Genomic DNA, 18,075 nt, shown 5'->3' with positions numbered 1-18,075 from the left:
AAGCAATGAGAGGACAAGTATTAAGTTGAGCATCAACTTTGCATAACACAAAGATTGAAGCCCGGGCTCTCAAGGGATTCAACCAGCTGACTGGTGAAGCAATCTTCCAACAGCGCAGAGCAAATATTGAAGGTCTTTTATTATTCTGTCTTCCAGCTGCCGCTATAACTGAATCTCAAGCCACACAGATGTGAAAGACATTACTGGATCCTGTGGCATTAAGCTAGAACGACCCTCCAGCTCCTGTAACAAAGCCAAGAGGGAGACTGGCCTGCAGAAAGGGTAAGGGAACTCCTGGGCAACAGCACTAATTAAACGCTTTAGGAAATAGGTAGAGTCTACCCAGAATCACCAGCTCCACGTAGGCGGGTCCAAAGGGATTCGCCCCAGTCATCCTTTTAAAAATGGCACTTTTCTTCCATTTTAATTGCCCTTCGTCAAGATTCTGGGAGCCGCTCACAAATGTGCTCATTTGAATTCCGCAAGAATCAGGTGCCCTCCTGCAAACCCTTCTAGTGCAGCAAATACCAAACATCTGGACAACTAGCAAAGGTCCAAATTTTTCACTGAACATTTTCTACTTTTATTGTTAAACTCTACATTGGAAAAACAAGATGTTAACAGGGTGCTGTACGCCGCATATCATGAATCTATGGAGTGGGGGAAAAGACTGCATTTCCGATGGAAGATACGGTCCATGCTAGTCTACAACTACTAAAAATAAAATCAATTGCCCTTTTCGTTTAAAGTGGCAAAATAACAATTACCGGGGGACAAACGGTAAAGAGTCTAAGCCAAAAAAAAAAGAAAAGCCCAGGAAAAATATTTTTGTTGGCCACAACAATGTTTTCCACTGTTTCTTGCCTCCCACTATGGCATCGCTCTCATATTCAACAAAGTTTACGACTCCAAGTCCGCAACCAGAGTGCAGACACCGACACTCTGCACCGCCGCCAACAGGCCTACGTGTAGCCCGTCAGCGCATGGCATCTCCAAAGATCAAAATACCAAATCACTGCACTGTACTCTTTGAGGTATACTTCAACGGCCGCATTAGCATAACTTAGGTGGTACATAAATACACAATCACTATTTTACTTCCCTCGCGGAAAACAGTCCTCCTACCTCTGTTTCATAGCGTGTAAACCCCTGCATAATTAACAAGATGGATATTATTACAATATAAAAATCGAACCATTGTTCCCATTATATGAATCTTATAATGTATCATTATTTAAATATTGAAACACTGACACTGTAATTCATGATTGGGTATTTCTTAGCAGAAAAAAACACAGCGCCAGCGTACAGTAGTAGAAAGTGTAGAAGCAGGGTTTAATTTCAAGCTATTTAATTGACTTGGGAAGAATTTGATGTTAAAATAAAAATTAATTGTAATCATAAATAAAGCACATTGTATAATTAGAATACAGTAAAAACAATTGAAGAAAATCAGGTTTGCCTTTAAAAAAGGCAATCAAACATTACTGTGACCTGTCCATGAATTCTCATTTTTTTGATCTTACCATCTAGATCACTCTCAAATGTTTCTGCCGATACCCAGTCGGTAGCTGGTCCAGTGCCATTAACAGTCAGGGCAGCCACTCGGAAGCTGTACTCTGTACCACGTTCGAGACCTAGAAGTCAAAGAGAACACAACGCATCAACCCAGGAATGGCAACCGTGAGCGCAGGAATCACAGTTCCTAATTAAAATACAGGTATAACCTGACGAGTGTTATACCTATACAGGTATAACACTGCCTTTCACCCCACCATCGCCACCTGAGTGCAATACGAGGTCAGGAATGGCAACAGCATTCCCCAAAGGTGCGGCTCCGCTAAGGAAGCTGACGCCAATTAATTAGGGTGCGACAGCTAAACTGTGACCAGAGAATCACAGCATCATAGACTCATTTAGGTGACCAGAGACACCCAGGGCTTTGACACTCTGTGGACTCTCCCTGTGGGCCACCGGCAGACACCGTGAGGTTCTGTTTGCAGCCAGCTTTCATTTCTGGCTATTAATTAGTTTTAAGTACAGAACCACCCACATCTGTAACTAAACATAGGGGTACAGTATAGGCAACAAGTGACCGAAACGAACAAATAGTTGGTTTATGGTATGTAAGAGCATATAATCATTAATCAAAGCAGTATGAAAACGCACTCAAAATTTGATATATGGAACTTCTTAAACAGGCTTTGTTGCTGGCTAACATACACTCTAGTTACAGGCACATATCGACTCCTACTCTGAGAAAACTGAAACGTACTGAGTCACAGCTGGAGTTTCTGCGAACAATTCAAAACATCTTGCTAAAAAGCGCATATTCATTTTTTAGAGAGGCACAATTTCTTCCCTTTTGACCAACCGTTCATTTCCAGAGATTTAAAAAATGAATAATATGCAGCCTTGCTCCTGCTCTCGCGTACTGTTTATTTCTGCTATACAAAATTCTAGTGCTGGTAACAATATATAATTTATATATAATGTACTAGGTTGGATTTTGTGTAAGAGAAGATATATTACATTCATGCCAGAAAGAAGGAAAAAGACAGGCGTCAGTGAAACTGGGTGGGATGATCTGCACAGATGTAACGCGGGACTCTGAGCTGGGCTTGTGGGTGAGCGTGGCAGGACAGAGCACACACACCTACAGCACACATGAAGAGGAGAGACTGCCCAACACGCCGCCAGACGGCATTTCTCCGGCATCCTTCTCCAGACTTTGATTTCAGGCATGCGGTCCTGCGCTCGTTGTGTCTGCCCATCTTCTCCATGCAACCTCTACGCCTTTTACAAAGGTGTGAAGAGGACTCATCCAAGTCCGCTCAGCAAACCAATGGCAAAACTAGGGCTACAATACAGGTCTCGAGACTCTGGTTACCACCTGCCAGCCCACACTATGTCATAACCTACAAACACTCATTTTAAGTGTTGTCATTTTTTCTTCCAAGGCAAGAACCCTATACACACACGTCCCTCAGCCTCAGCCCACTAAAAGCACCTAAACCCCCTTTCTGAGAGCAAATGCTCACAAATAACAGCTCACCTTCGATCAGCTGGAAAAGCTGGGTCCCGCCAATGCTCTCCGTTACATCACTCTTGCGGGACACCTTCCGGTAGCGAATTTTGTAGCCAGTGATTTGTCCGCTGTGTGTCCCTGCAGGAGGCGGCTGCCAGTGGAGCATGATGCTCTGTGGAAGGCAAAGTCATTACAAAGTCATCGCCCCCCACGCAGCCAGAGGAACTACTCTCGTGCTAATACTTCATGAACCACAAAAGAGAAAAACACGCATAGAGAAAATACGGCATTTCCACAGAGTAAGCCATAGGCTATCTGTAAAACCTCCACCACCTATGACCCAGCAGGAGCCCAGGTCACACGTGCGCCTAGAGAAGCTCACCTCAGAGCACTCCAATCCTATTAGACCTTCTGCTTCCAATTTCACAAATGGCCCTTTGGGTTTCCCTTTCACTTTCCTCAGGTTATCTTCAGATATATGCGACTCGAGGATCTATCTTTAAGAACCGGTATTTTCTCTAGAGGGCAGAAGCTATCTGAACAGTAGTTTATGTGCAGCAAGTTCTTTACTTTTAATCATACAGGCAGTAGAAGAAGGTATTTGGAAAAGAGATTTTAGAAAAGGCTTTTTAAAAAAATCTCCAATCATAATCACTAAAGTCATAATGACTAAAGTACATAATCTTCTCTTCTCAAGTGCCCAGGACACTGTAAATGTGCGCATGTATGCACACACACTGTAAACAAAAGTTCCTCAACAGGAACATGTTCGAGCTCCGGTGCTTCAGGCTTTTGAGCCTGATTAAGCCCCTGCCATCATCAGCCTCCATGCTTTGGTACGTCATCACTGCCTTCACTGCATTCCATAACGCACAGCCCACAGCTGGACTGGAGTTTCTAAGGCTTCAAGCCCCACGTTCAGATATTCTCCTGCTGGGCAACTCAGGCACAAACAGCTGAGAAGCAGCACGGAAGAAAAAAGGCCCAAAGCAGCTCTAAAATTCAGTCAATCTAAGACTCACCAACCTTTTATTTACCCACTACCACCAGGAAATTCTCCACATCTTACCTTGGAATTCCGTACCTCCAGCGTCAGATTCTGTGGTGGAGCACTGGGGACTAGAAACATTAACGGAATTAGAACTCCAAACTTTCCATATACTGTATCAAATACTGTATTTCCACACAGAACTACTCTCTGTTGTCGCTCATTATGAAACGACAAAGTTTTCTGGTTGAAGACACTACGTAAAGCAACTATAGAATTCTACCAGAGGTACTTTATGACATACTGTGACCGCCTCAGGAGGTTTACGGATCTTCCTCACAAAGAACGAACTCACTTTTTATTCAGGTCTTTACTTATCACAGGTATCTAAATGAAAAATGTCTTGTGTTTAAAGGTACTTCCCATAAACTCTGAGAAAAGAGAGCACGTTCAGTACTTTTCAAAATCAAGTCTTTAATTTACATGCTGGGTTCTGGGAACCCACCTTTAAAATTCTAGCCATGGGTTTTGTTAGCATGACTTTCTGTAACAGGAAAAACTCAGAGTCAATACGTCCCTGTGTTACTGAAGAGGTGAAGTGCATCGCCAAGATAGTTTCTGCTTTGAAGCTCCCACTCTCTGTTCGCTCTTTTACCACCTGTGGCAACTTGCTGCTCCTGACGGTGAAACTCCATTAGAGAAAAAGGCAATCTAAGAGAGAACCCGAGACCACGGAAACTCTCCTGGCAGCACTTCAGACTCACAAGCGTTAGCTGGAGGGCAGAGGCGAGGCATCCCTGGCAGGAAGGTGAGGCTCCAGCAAAGCACCGGGACAGGGAAGTAGCACAACAGGGCTAAAGATTGTTCCGGCCTCATTAATGCCTTTTCCCGATAACTCACACCAGCCAAACAATACCTAAGAAAACACTCCTGAGTGCGTAAAGTGAAAGTGGCCCTGCGATAAGTGAAAGTTACACTGGGGTGTGGTTAAACAAACACCCCTCTCCCATGAGCCCACAACAGAAGTGGAGACAAGAAGGATTTGGTTTTCCTTCTCTCCTGCCAACTGAACCGCATCTGAAGTCACCAGACCGAGGGGTGAAGTGCTGTGTCCTTCGACAAGCAAGAACACAGGTTAAGAGACAGAAATGAAATAAAGCTCAGCGGGTTTTTTTGCCGTTTCTTTGTTTTACGCAGTTGGTGCCTACTTTCAGAACAACCTAAAAATAAGTCAGGGGTTTCACAAGGACTGATTAATAATTAATCCATATATTGCAGACTTGGTGAGAGAAAGCCAATCAGTAGGACACAGGGAAAGATGTATGTATGTATGTATATTCATATCCATGGCTTTCACCGTGCGCACAGTTCATTTTACGTCAAAGTAAGTTTAGAGGCAGAGCAGACTAAGAACTTAGCCAGGCCACGAGAGGAAATGGCTTTCCCACGGGCTGACAGCCCTCGCTGCGCCAGGAGAGGCACCGCCTGGTTTGGTACGGTGCACAGCACCCACCCAGGCAGGAGGCCCCCAACGTGCTGATGGTTCAGAGGACCACAAGGACGAGTTGGTAGTGGAAATGCCCTCCATCAGGGTGTGATGCAGAGATGACTTTTCTAGTCAAGATACAGGATTGCTTCCTATCCATCAGGAAGACATAAGAAGCAATCCTTACAAGCAGCACACAAACCTTGGTTCAAATCGTAATACCCGACGAGCCATCCTGCAACAAACCAGCGTAACATGCTTAGATTAGGAGCAAAACCCTACATAAACACAAGGAAGCGTGTTAAATAGAAGCTGAAGGTATCTTAGAGAGAAATCCCTGCAGGAAACACGGAGATTGCTTACAGAAACCACAAGAAGAAACCACAAGAAGAAAACATGCATCATTCATCCGGAAAGATGTGAGAGATTGAAGGGGAGAACGGCATGGTTATAAGACTGTTTAGAAGCAAGATGACGTCCTTCAGAAAGCAGTAGAAAATAAGTTTCCATAGGTTGAACGTGAAAACCTAAGTTGGGCCAGAAGGAACTTCAAGAAAACTTGAAAATGGCATTACAACTAATAATAAATTCTTCTTCAAACAAACAAGGAGCTGGAAGCCCTTTAGAGAAATTGTAGAGTTAGCAAATGCTCAGGGCGTGACAGAAAAAGATGAAAATAAGGCCACACAACTACTTTCTTTGCATTTGTACTGAGTGAAAGGAAGAGAAGAGGTTTCCATGACACCCTGTACAAGGGACTTACAGAATCTCCAAAACTGAAATGTCAATAGAGGGGATTATGGAAGAGTCAGAACGAACGGCAGCATGTTGCCAGGGTTCGATGTTATTCATCCAGGATTTCTCAAGGAACTTGGGAACAAAACGGCTGCGTGACTTACAGTAGGCTGTAACCTGTCACAGGTTACCTCGATACTGGGAGACGGGAAATTCCACGCCAGTTTTTATAGAAGGAGTTCCATTTGAGAAATTTCAAGTACTAAGTCAGAAACCTGTATTAGGCAAATCAACTGAGGCTACAATAAAGCATGAAATTCAGAGCTACACGGTGTAATAATGCCTATTTGTCACTTTTTAAAGGGCAATCCCCCATCGCAAACCTGCTGGAGAGCTCTTCAGAAACAAAGCAACGAGTGAATAGGAGAGAAGTCTTTGCCTGGGTAAACAACTGGTTAAAAGAAAGGAAAGAGAAGGTAGGAAGGTACGTGGTGGGAGATGGCCTACGGAAGTCTGCTGTGGTATGCACCGAGACCCCTGTTGCTCAACACATTCATAAGTGATGGAAGCAGGATGAGCAACAAGGTGACAAATGTTAGTACAGACAAGATCTGATGGTAAAGAACTGCAGACAGACGTCAGGTCATTCTGTGCCTGGATGTTAAAGTGACAGATGAAATTCACGGCAGATAAAGTTACACAAATGGGAAAAATGAACCTGCATCTATACGCAAAACCGTGGCTCTAAGCAGACCAAGTCCACCAAGATCAGCCTATGCCAAAAATGTCGACTCTGCTCAGAATGAGCCAAAACATCAGTCCAATGCTAAGTAATTACACACTTGCATCTTTGATACAATTTTAGTCCTCTCTACCTCCATTTTTATAAGCATGCAGGAGAAAAGAAGCCTAGGAAAAGCTCCGGAAAGGGCACTGAAGGTTGAAACAGCTTCCAGTAAAGAAATGGCCAACCACTGCTGAGACTTTGGGATCTGGCAAAGAAATCAATGAGGGAGAATAGAGCAAAGGTCTCTAAAATAAGGAGTGGGACAGGGAGGGCTGGTGGACAGTACAGGCAGTACAGCTATAGGCAACAAATGACGCTGACATACAGCAGGTTCAAAACAGGTCATTTCACAGCAACTTTATTTGTAGAATCCTCGTCCACCTGACGTTGTGCATACTAAAAGCTGGCGTGGGTTAAAGACGATGCTGACAGGATTTCATGGAAGAGAAAGTGAATTAGTAAATACACAGAGACCATCGCAGAGTCAAGAAGTCCCGGAGAAACAAACTTTTGGACACAGAGAGAATCTGGGACAATACCCCTCTCAGCTCGTCTGTTCTGCTCTTGGCCACTCCTGGAGAGAGGGTTCCAGGCTAGCCTCACTTTTGGTCTGGCTGTTCTTATATATAAAGTAAATTCTCTATAAAAGAGAAAAGTTAACATTAACTCTGATCATTCTACAATTGTTCATATGTCTGTATTTGCTCACATTACCTCCTTATTTGCCTTATAGAAAATACTGTTATCACTTCCTGCTTTCATTATTGCATGCAATTGATTTAATAGTATCTGTGCTGGAGTCCAAACAAAGACACGCACCGCTTTCCATACGATCACCATTGAAATAAAAGCACTCCAAAAGCAAAGGTCTGCTCGTATGTAAAAATATTATAGAAGCAAAAAAATAATTTGGAGTTGTTGACTTCCATTTAATTGTGTTTCTGTCCACTCTTAATACTTTGTAGACTCAATAGCCCATGAAATAAACTACTGACGTTGAAATGAAGGACACCGTTGTTTCATAATCAGAATCAGGTATAGTAATTTTCCTTCACCTAATTTGGAAAGCCTCCGGGGGAACTTTCAGCACACACGGCCATACGCAACAACTACGTTATTAATAAAATAGGGCAACAATGAACAAAAACCATAAACGTTTTTCTGGTTAAAAATTCACTTAAAGGCAATTACCACATAATTCCTGCCGAAAAATAAATAATTGGAATAGAGCAGCTTACCATCTGACAACGTTCGTACAACAACGTCTTGGGTCGAGACTCCAGGCCCGTGTTTGTTGTAAGCCACCACTCGGAAGCTATACTCTGTGTATTTCTTTAATCCATTCACAGTGTAGGAGAGTCCTCCTACATCAACATCCTGTTCACAAACAAACGGGTACAAGTCAAGGGCAGAATCAGGGCTGCAACGATTAAAAAAGGCCTTAGACTTTCAGTCCAGTAATAAAGTCAAAAGCAGGAACGACACCTTTCTGTAGGACCTACAGACCAAACGCGCGGTTTATATACAGCCAGGACTTGTAAAGGTGCTAACAGTGAGCTTGCAAGAGAAAGCGCTCCCTATCGGATGTAAATCATAATGTGGACACTGGTTCTGTAAATGAAAAGAGATTTGGCAAACTTGTCTGTTAGTAAAAATTATTATTATGTTTTGAACATTGGGATGCAGAAGTAGAAAATGAGGTTTCATCTAAGGACTACAACGTCCCTATTTAAAAATGGATATCAAAAATTATTTTCAATGCTAACAAAAATATTCTTTTTAAAGCTGGAATCACATTCATATGCAATCGGATGGATAATTAAATGACTGGGAATAATCATCCCGAAGTTGTGATTATTCTCAGGTGGCAACCTATATTTGTAGAGAACAGAGTGGATTCTTCCAGTAGAATCGTAAGAAGCTACCAAAATATCCATCACGGGATCAAAGAACTCAAGAAGCAAGAACAGTTCAGATGAAGGATGATGCTAAAATCCGCAGTTAGCCTACTTTACCAAAATAAAACCGGCCAACCCATAAAAACCATGCGAGCATCCTCTACACTATCTGAACCGGAACTGGTAAATGACGATATAGCCATTATTTGAGTTTTCCTCTTGCAATACAATGGACATCCCCAAATGCTTCTTGATGCTGATGAATACCTAAATGAGCCACCACATAAACCATTGTTTTAATTCTGAGACATAGACATTTCACGCTGGATTTTTAATTTGTACAGTATTTCTGTATTTTAGGCTGAAGGATTCAGTCTGCCAGAAAAATGAACGCTTCACAAGGTGTTTCTAGAAATTTAAGGTAAAAACGTAACGAAAGACAAAAGGCTGTTAATGGCACTGTGTATCGGGCAGGAGGAGCCCGGCTCCGTACCTGTTCGGTGTCCTGCCCCTTCTCCATGTAATAGAGCTTGTAGTTCTGGATCTCCCCATTGCCCGCCAGCGGCGTTTCCCAGGTGACAGTGACGGAGGTGGGTGAGCTGGCGTGCGCTCGGATATTGGGTGCCGGACCAGGAAGCTGAACTGAAATGGAAGCGCAGAACCGCTAGTTGCCAAGCCTAACCATTTACATTTGCAGTGACTCATTATTTTCACATCAATTTCACTATTAATTGACTCCAGTTAAAAGATGGGCATTTCTTCACATTTCAGCATTTCACATGGATTCATTGGGGGGGTCTAAAGGTGGGACCAAACTTCTGAAGAAGATTCTGCTCGTTGGGTCAGATTTATTTTGTCCTGAATGATCCTAACAAATGAAACACTTTGCCTTTTCTCAAAGTTTTCTTTTCTTCTCTTTCTGTTAATGACAATTTAGAAGTATTTCTTTTGCAACAGAAACTTCAGAGAATTTAACAAGGAATGTCTGATCAGTTCTTCTGAAGGGTGACAATAAACATACCAACACGGCGATTTGGAATCATAGAATGGTTTAGGTTGGAAGGGACTTTGAAGATCATCGAGTTGGGATAATCTCATGGGATGATCCATGGGGGTTGGACTAGATGATCTCCAGAGGTCCCTTCCACCCCTGACCATTCTGTGATTCTGTGAGTTCCAACCCCCCTGCCCTGGGCAGGGACACCTCCCACCAGCCCAGGTTGCTCCAAGCCCCGTCCAACCTGGCCTTGAACACCTCCAGGGATGGGGCAGCCACAGCTTCTCTGGGCAACCTGCGCCAGTGTCTTACTACCCTCAGAGTGAAAAATTTCTTCCTAATATCTCATCTAAATCTCCGTTCTTTTAGTTTAAAGCCATTCCCCCTCATCCTATCACTCCACGCCCTTGCAAAAAGTCCTTCCCCTGCTCTCCTGTAGCCCCTTTAGGTACTGGAAGGCCACAGTAAGGTCTCCCCAGAGCCTTCTCTTCTCCAGGCTGGACAACCCCAACTCTCTCAGCCTGTCCTCACAGCAGAGGTGCTCCAGCCCTCGGATCATCCTCGTGGCCCTCCTCTGGACCCGCTCCAACAGGTCCATGTCTTTGTATGTTGGGGGCTCCAGAGCTGGACACAGCACTCCAGGTGGGGTCTCACCAGAGCAGAGCAGAGGGGCAGAATCCCCCCCATCACCCTGCTGGTCACACTTGTGATGCAGCCCAGGATACGGTTGGCCTTCTGGGCTGCGATCGCACATTGCCGGCTCATGTTGAGCTTCTCATCAATCAGCACCCTGAGGTCCTTCTCCTCAGGGCTGCTCTCCAGCCATTCCCTGCCCAGCCTGGATTTGTGCTTGGGATTGTCCCGACCCAGATGTAGGACCTTGCACTTGGTCTTGGTGAATTTCATGAGGTTGGCATGGGCCCACCTCTCCAGCCTGTCCAGGTCCCTCTGGAGGGCATCCCTCCCCTCCAGCGTGTCTACCTCGCCACACAGCTTGGTATCATCGGCACACTTGCTGAGGGTGCACTACATCCCGCTGTCCACGTCACCAACAAAGATGCTGAACAGCACCGGTCCCAGTACCGACCCCTGAGGAACACCACTTGTAACTTGGAAAATCATTTTGAAACCACGGTCTGCAAGAGCAACTTTTAAGAGTATCCACTTATTCTGGGAGAGTTCAGGAATGGGGAAAACAAAGAGAAATCGATCGTAAAGTCAAGAAGACTCGAAATATTTAGAGCTTACCCTCAGGCTGAGTTGCCACCTTCAACGGTACGGAGCTCTCACCAGGACCGTGCTTGTTCTGAGCCACAACTCGAAAGACATAAACGGTTTCTGGCATCAGGTTCTGGATCGTCACTTGTGTCTCTCCAGGACGACTGGTATTTTCAACGCGTTCCCTTTAGGAAACGAAAGGGTCGGGCACAGAAACAATCATTGATTAGTAAAGGGGGTTTTGGGGGGGAAATAAAAGGAATAGTGCTACTAAGATGTATCCTGTTTGAATGTATCTAATGTGTTAATGGTGTGGTTATTTATACTGCGCTGACTACAGAATAAAACAATAACATGCCAAAATTGCTGGGGACAAACAGCTTCTAATTTTGTAACTTCTCTTTGAAAAAAAAAAATAAAAAATGCACTGAAGTAAAAGAATAAATTATACTCGACATCACAAAATTCTAAGCAGTTTCTTTGCTAGTCTCATAACAGCATGAGATAATTCATAGTGACAGTTTATCCTACTACTCTGAAGCCAGAAGAAAAAAATATTTAAGCAGCATACACAGAGTCTGGCCAGATTTAAGGCATTTCTGTTAATACTGTGGGGCTGCTTTTTGTGTCTTTTTCAAAGCAGCTGTTTGAACGTATTCTTCTACCTCCAAACTTCACTTAGTTCCTCCCTAATATTTAGATTTTTCAAAAACACCCAGGGGCTCGGACTCGCCTCCGCCCAGGCGCACAGCTGAGGCATTTATGCTATTGCCACACAAGTAGTGGAGTCTGCACACGGCAGCGCCGGCACACGGCGGAGCAGAGCTGACACCGTTCCCTCTCGCACCGGGAGCCGGGCAGGAGAGGGGCATCCCCCGCCCGGCGTGAGGGTGCGCACCTCCAGGAAACTCCATCGGTTCTTGTCAAGCTCCGGATTGAGGGGAAGATTAAAAGATTAATCATTGACTAACTGCAGCTTTTCTTTCCAAGCCACTGCTGTTCTCACGCGGAGCCTTCGTCAGAGAGCTCCGTGTGGGCAGCGGCACCTCCGCGCTGCCTTCGGAGGAGCGCTCTGCTCCCTGAAAACCGCAATAAAAGCAGTGTTACAACAGAAGACATCAAAAACTTCCCCACTGAGAAAATCAAGGGAAAATGTGACTGCTTTGAATACAACTCTCTCCCTTTTGTCTGCTCGACCTTGTTTGGCTCTACAGCAGAGGGCAGACGATTCTCAGCCCCATGATTAGCTGCTATTAAATCATTTTTAATGCAGAAGCCTAGGCAAAATTATTCCAATCTCCTCTTTCCTACCTTCCAGCTATTATGCGTTAGTTTACACCACAGAAATACGATGCCAAAAATCCCATTTTTAATTGATTTCTTTTTAAAGCAACTGGTACGGTTGATTTAGCATAACCTGGTTGAAAACATTTTGAAATCCCTGTTGATTTCTGCACTATTACACTGTATTTATACAGAGGGAAACAATACCCTTACTGTAAATAAAGACCTATTGAAACACATTTTCTAGAACGTTCTCCTTCATGAAAGTTGAGCTAAAAGGGCCTTGCATAAGCAGCTTAATTTATTTCAGATTTTTTTTTTAATTTCCGTCGTTAAATGAGGAGCATCATTATTGCATATTTGAATCAAAAAATGTTTACAAAAGATTTTTCTTCTTCTAACGCTTATCAAGTATTTTTGGCAAGAACGAAGCTGACAGAGAAGTGAGACACACACTAAAGAAATATCATACCCCCCACAGAATGAAAGCTGGGGGGCAGGGAAAAAGATAAATATTTTCCCTCGCTAACTTTTCCAGTTTTAGCTAGTGCAAAACGTTTGCTGGAAAAAGCATTTTGAAATGGATAGTTTCCTTTAAGTTGTGCCTTAGATACTCTGGGTGTTCAAATACCACCATTGTAAGTGCCAACCGATTCACAGCTGTGGAATAACAATTCTCTCCCACCGACATGCAAAATATATTGTGTTTTCTGCCTCAAGTGTAAATGCACTCACTGAATTTATCTAGGCAAAATGCACCCCAGCAATCCAAGGTTATTATTTGAAATTACAAAAAAAAAAAAAAATAATCAATTTTAACGGAAAGACAACGTTTATCAAAAAATAAATAGACATGTCAAAGTATTGCAATTTTCAGTAATAACTAGGAACTGTGTCCTTCCCTCACAACAGTACACTAAAAGTATGTTGAGATTAATCTAATTAAGCGCTATACGAGACTCTCATTTATGCCCTTTCTTAGGGAGCCCGGAGCACTGTTTAGGAGATCCGATGTGTTCAGGCAGGCACGACAGGGAACCAAACAGACGGTCTATACGAACAATTCTACGACCCTACACAACATTATGACTGTTCCAACTCGTTGCCGTTTATTCCCCCGTTAAAGGGCTTTGTAAACCAGAGTTAAGGTTTAAAATAGTTATCAAGTACCTAAGGGAGAAAGCCTACGGTTCAAAACCAGAAACAAGCGTTAATTTGGAAATGTGAAGGTTAAAGTTACACTTAAAACAAACAACAACCTTTTGGGCAGTATTAAGGAGCGAGGATCGCCTGCGCCAGAGAGACATTCTGACAGTCTGATTACACACAATTAAACTCCATTTTCTGCGTTTAAAGGGCACTACGTTGAACTCTGGGTGTACTATTTGAATATCTCATGCCGTGCGATTTACCATCTTCTACCAGCAACGTGCTAGCTGTTTCTTTTCTTTTTGTCCAGATCCCGAAAGTTTGGAGTTGTGCCTGAGTGCTTGTCTGAAGTTTCACAGAATTAAACCTCCCTTTGCCCCCCCCCCCCTTGAATTTTCATACCCTTTTCAGGGGAACTGCCTTAAATTTGGAATACCTAATGCAAGGGTGAAATAACCATGTAACTACACAATCTATAAGGAAGAAAGTCATTTTTATCTGATCACATACTTGAGTTCTTCTAGAGGTGTGCCCATAAAGCCATGAGACACCCACTTCATTCGCCCGTAATTCCCTCAACGGAAGCCTCTCTGACACCATCAAGCCAACATGAAGACGTGCCACCAGCTGGTGACGTTCTGTAGTCAGCGAAACAAGCAGAAACGAGCTTGTTTCCATGCTTTGAAACACTGCTCTTCCATGGGTAGGTTCCATTTCTCTGTTGAAGAGTAACCTCCAAGCCCTACAGATCTTCATCTTCACTCACTCTTCCTCAGCAGACACTACAAACTATCAGAACCAGCTTTCATCATTCCAGAAGTGAAAAATTTCCTACAACCTTGGCAGCTGTAATTCCTTTTTGCTGTAATTCCTTGTTTGCGGCTGCTTACAAATCTTCTGTAACTTTCAACTTAGGGGCCAACGTTTTTCTGCAGGCAGACACTGGGTGCAAAAGGTGAAATACAGAATTCTTCTCTGGGGTGGGGGCAGAGGGCAGCTGGAGCTGCTGGTGGCACAAAGGGAAGGCACTGGGTGCAGGAAGAGCCTTTTGCAGGAGTGAGCCGTGATTACCGGTGGGAAAATCATGTCCCAGGCATCTTGCAACCCTCTAAAATACCTTCAAAGGGCAAAGTCAGGGAACACCTTACCGTGTTTCTATGTGCGTCTCCTTTCACGGAACAGAGAAAAATAAACGGAATGTAAATCAGCGGTGGCTGAGGCAGCTGATAGCTGAGGAACCGCACACCTTGTACACTGCAGAGAGATTTCAGCGCTCCTACAATTCCCAATATGAAGATAACTCTCTACAGCCCCTTAAAGATGGCTTAGAGATGTCAGAACAACGAGCTAAGCCATGCCATGTTATATGGATTTTTTTTCATTTTTCACAAGCCTGATTTAAAAGGTAAATAAATCAAGTATCTAGTTTGATCACTGCTCAAATACAAGCGAGGAAGAGACAACGCTTATGTTACTAAAAGGATCCAGTAACGCATGCAATGAAAATGGTACATGTAGGCAAAAACATAATAGTATGAGGAGATGGTATATATATACTTAAAACCGCAGCAAAGCTACACCATCATGCATAATTCAAGGACTGCAAAGCGATCATTTAAGCAGTGCTTTACAACGCTGAGGAAAAAAGGAGGGTTGCGCATCCAAGCTTGACTTCAAAATTTTCTGATTTCTGAGTGCTCAGTTGTGTGTGACACACTCATCTAGTTCTTTATTCACCAACCAAGCAAGGTTGCCGCAAGGCCCAACCAACTGGTCAAAAAGCACCACGTAACCTCACAATGGTAAAGAGAACTCTTTTCTTTCCTTTTTTTTTTTTTTTTTTTTTTAAATGTTATTGCTCTCGTTCTCTCAATTCAGGTGCAATGGCAGGACTGCACAGTATTTTCATACCTGCCTGTGCAATGGGTGCCACTGACTGCACACGTTAGAATTATGCATATTTTGTTACGAGGCCTAACAAAAAAAACTTCCAAAAAGCAAAGGAGTGGTGAAGTTGAGAAAACAGTGCCTATGTGCTAATAAAAGGCTTTCGGAGCCTACTTTGAACCCTGCTCCAGAAGGACATTTAAGCAAACAAAGATCTCACTGAAGCCACCGAAACCACCTGCTTACATATAAGCACCGGCTTCAGCCGTTCCTGCAGATTGTCCTATAATTTCCTTATTTATTCACCACAAATTATGAGATACCCTTTGTAGGCACGCGCTTTTGGCCCAAAAGGAATATTTTTGAGATTTCTATAGTCTTGTACGTAGTGGAAGAGGATGCGTTTGGTTTCCTCAAAAGCGGTCCAGGGAGAGGCATGAAGCCGTGTCTCACTCTAAATATCTCCAATAAGAATGGATATTACCAAAGTAAGGAAGTAGCAGGAAAACAACATTTGTGAGGCAAAGAAAATTTTACTAATTGCCTCAATTAATCGTCATGATCCTGGACAAGCTGTCTAGGCACAGAACTACGACAGAGTGGCAGCTCACCATAAGTAGCGGTGCATTTTATATTCTCTTCAGATGACTTTCGTAACTTTGAGTCTCGTGCTCTAGTCAGTAAGCACAGATCATTTTCTCTTGAGTAATAAATCTGATAAGCAAGCTAATTTGCAATTAATTAAGCGTTGCTCAAAATGACTGTTAGCTCCAACTTCTTCAAACTTATCACAACAATTTGCAACTGTAATCCTGAGCGGTAGATCCCATCAGTAAGCAACAGGGGAAGGTTGAACTGAACCATTGGGATAATAGGTCAAAAACTCATGAATTCTTCACAATCACATTTCGTGAATGCTTCACGTTCATGAAATTTCTATCTGCAGGAATTCCTAGGAGAGAAGCAATATTTAAATAACACCTATCACAACATTTAACCAACACCTACGTCACGGTTCTCTCCAGGATCAGACTACATTGACGGGGTTTTAAAGCCTGAAGGGACTGCTCGCTCTCAACAGCTCACGGATTATCTGGAGGATGTTTCCGTGCCCGCTGTGGATGGCACTTACAGCAGCGTCAGTGTTCCTGAAGAGGTGTTACAGCCTATGCTCGCTCTTAGTTTCTAAGCGGTCTGCTAAAAGCAGGTAGCAACCGGCTGCAGTCAACCGAAGCCACGCACAAGCGTTGCCCGTAAGAATATGTATGTGCAGCAATGAGGCATATAAAAATGCACTTCTCGTGAGGGTGCAGGAGGGAAAGGAACACCACCCCTGGGACTCTGCAGCCTGTACAGCTTTGAGCATTGAAGATGTCATGTTTATAGTGCTTCTAAGCACGTCTAGCGTGAAGGAGAGTCACGAAAGAGCACGGCCCATTTTACACATCGAGATCTTTACCTGTTTATACCTTCCTTGGTGTAGAAGATGGAATAGGTGAGGTTGTCTCCTTGAGGGTCTGATACGGGCGTCCGCCACGTCAGTCTGATGAAGCGAGTGGAGACGAGGGTGGCCACGACGTCCCGCGGGGCTGAAGGCAATGGTCCTGTTGTAGCTGGTGCTAGATGGTCATTAGTGGCACTGGTCAGTGAAGTGGGAGGTAATGTTGGGATGGCAACATCTTGTCATGTGCAAACATTGGGGAATATGAAGGGCAAACATCACCACGGTTTAAAAAAAGAAAACAGAAAAAAAACACAAAAGAAATAAACAAAACCACGATGGGAAACAAAAGAAAATGAACACACACAAAAAAGGCCATTAAACTGAAGGCTGACATGCAGGCCAAGGTAACTACTGAAAACTAATGGGAAATATTAAAGGACACATCACTGTCGAGCAAGCAGACCAAATCTCCATTGTAATGGAAGTGGCAAGGGAAAGGGAAGGGTGAAAACTGAGGATAAAATATGACCTTGTAAGAGGACATACCAGCAGCAAACAATATTTTCATTTCTTTGTAAACCAGATCTAATACCAAATGTTTACCAATAAAAAAACCCAACTTGTATGATTTATTCAAAAATACATCTGGACCCAATTTTCTACTTTATTTCATTAACATGCAGAATTAATTTATACTATTCTCAATCATAAATAAAAAAGACAGACTGAATACACAAAATTCATTTAAGAAGTGTAAACTCATCCAGGTAGTGCAATTAAAGACCGAGGTCAGTTCCCACAGTAACCGCTTTCTGAGCCGGTTGGGTTCTACTCCCGCCGGTGGTCAGATGTGGTGACCAACTTGGCAGGGCAGTGGAAATAGAGACTTTTTCCTAACTTTCACTAAGATCGCTGCTTTCTTCCCATCAGTGCTCTTCCTCCCTCTCATAACATACTTTACATCATTTTCCAAAGATACGAACAAGCACAAACAACTCTTGCTTCGTATTATACGAAGACTTTACAAACTTTTTTGTGCTAAGTCATGTACGTCTCCCTGTATTACTACTTTAAAGCGAGGCTAAATCTCCGGGATTATTGCATTAAAAGGTTGGCAAGTTAACAGCACAAGCTGTAACATACAAATAGCTGTTCTCCAAATCCTATTAAAGCA

General features: G+C 43.3%; 1 protein-coding gene across 1 annotated transcript in view; it reads right to left on the bottom strand.

The window, feature by feature from the left end:
- The window catches only part of NEO1 (neogenin 1), a gene marked incomplete at its 5' end in the record, with an annotated part of 208,406 nt that overhangs the window by 35,193 nt on the left and 155,138 nt on the right, over positions 1–18,075 (bottom strand). The window contains 7 exons of the mRNA XM_082488803.1: positions 1,527–1,637; positions 3,056–3,200; positions 4,098–4,147; positions 8,263–8,401; positions 9,416–9,564; positions 11,168–11,322; positions 16,917–17,136. Coding sequence (XP_082344929.1) covers positions 1,527–1,637; positions 3,056–3,200; positions 4,098–4,147; positions 8,263–8,401; positions 9,416–9,564; positions 11,168–11,322; positions 16,917–17,136 — 969 coding nt within the window. The remainder of the gene's footprint in view (positions 1–1,526; positions 1,638–3,055; positions 3,201–4,097; positions 4,148–8,262; positions 8,402–9,415; positions 9,565–11,167; positions 11,323–16,916; positions 17,137–18,075) is intronic.

The sequence above is a fragment of the Vanellus vanellus genome (assembly GCF_965231255.1).
Source record: "Vanellus vanellus genome assembly, chromosome: 11".
Classification (NCBI taxonomy): domain Eukaryota; kingdom Metazoa; phylum Chordata; class Aves; order Charadriiformes; family Charadriidae; genus Vanellus; species Vanellus vanellus.
This window is presented reverse-complemented; position numbering and strand designations above follow the sequence as displayed.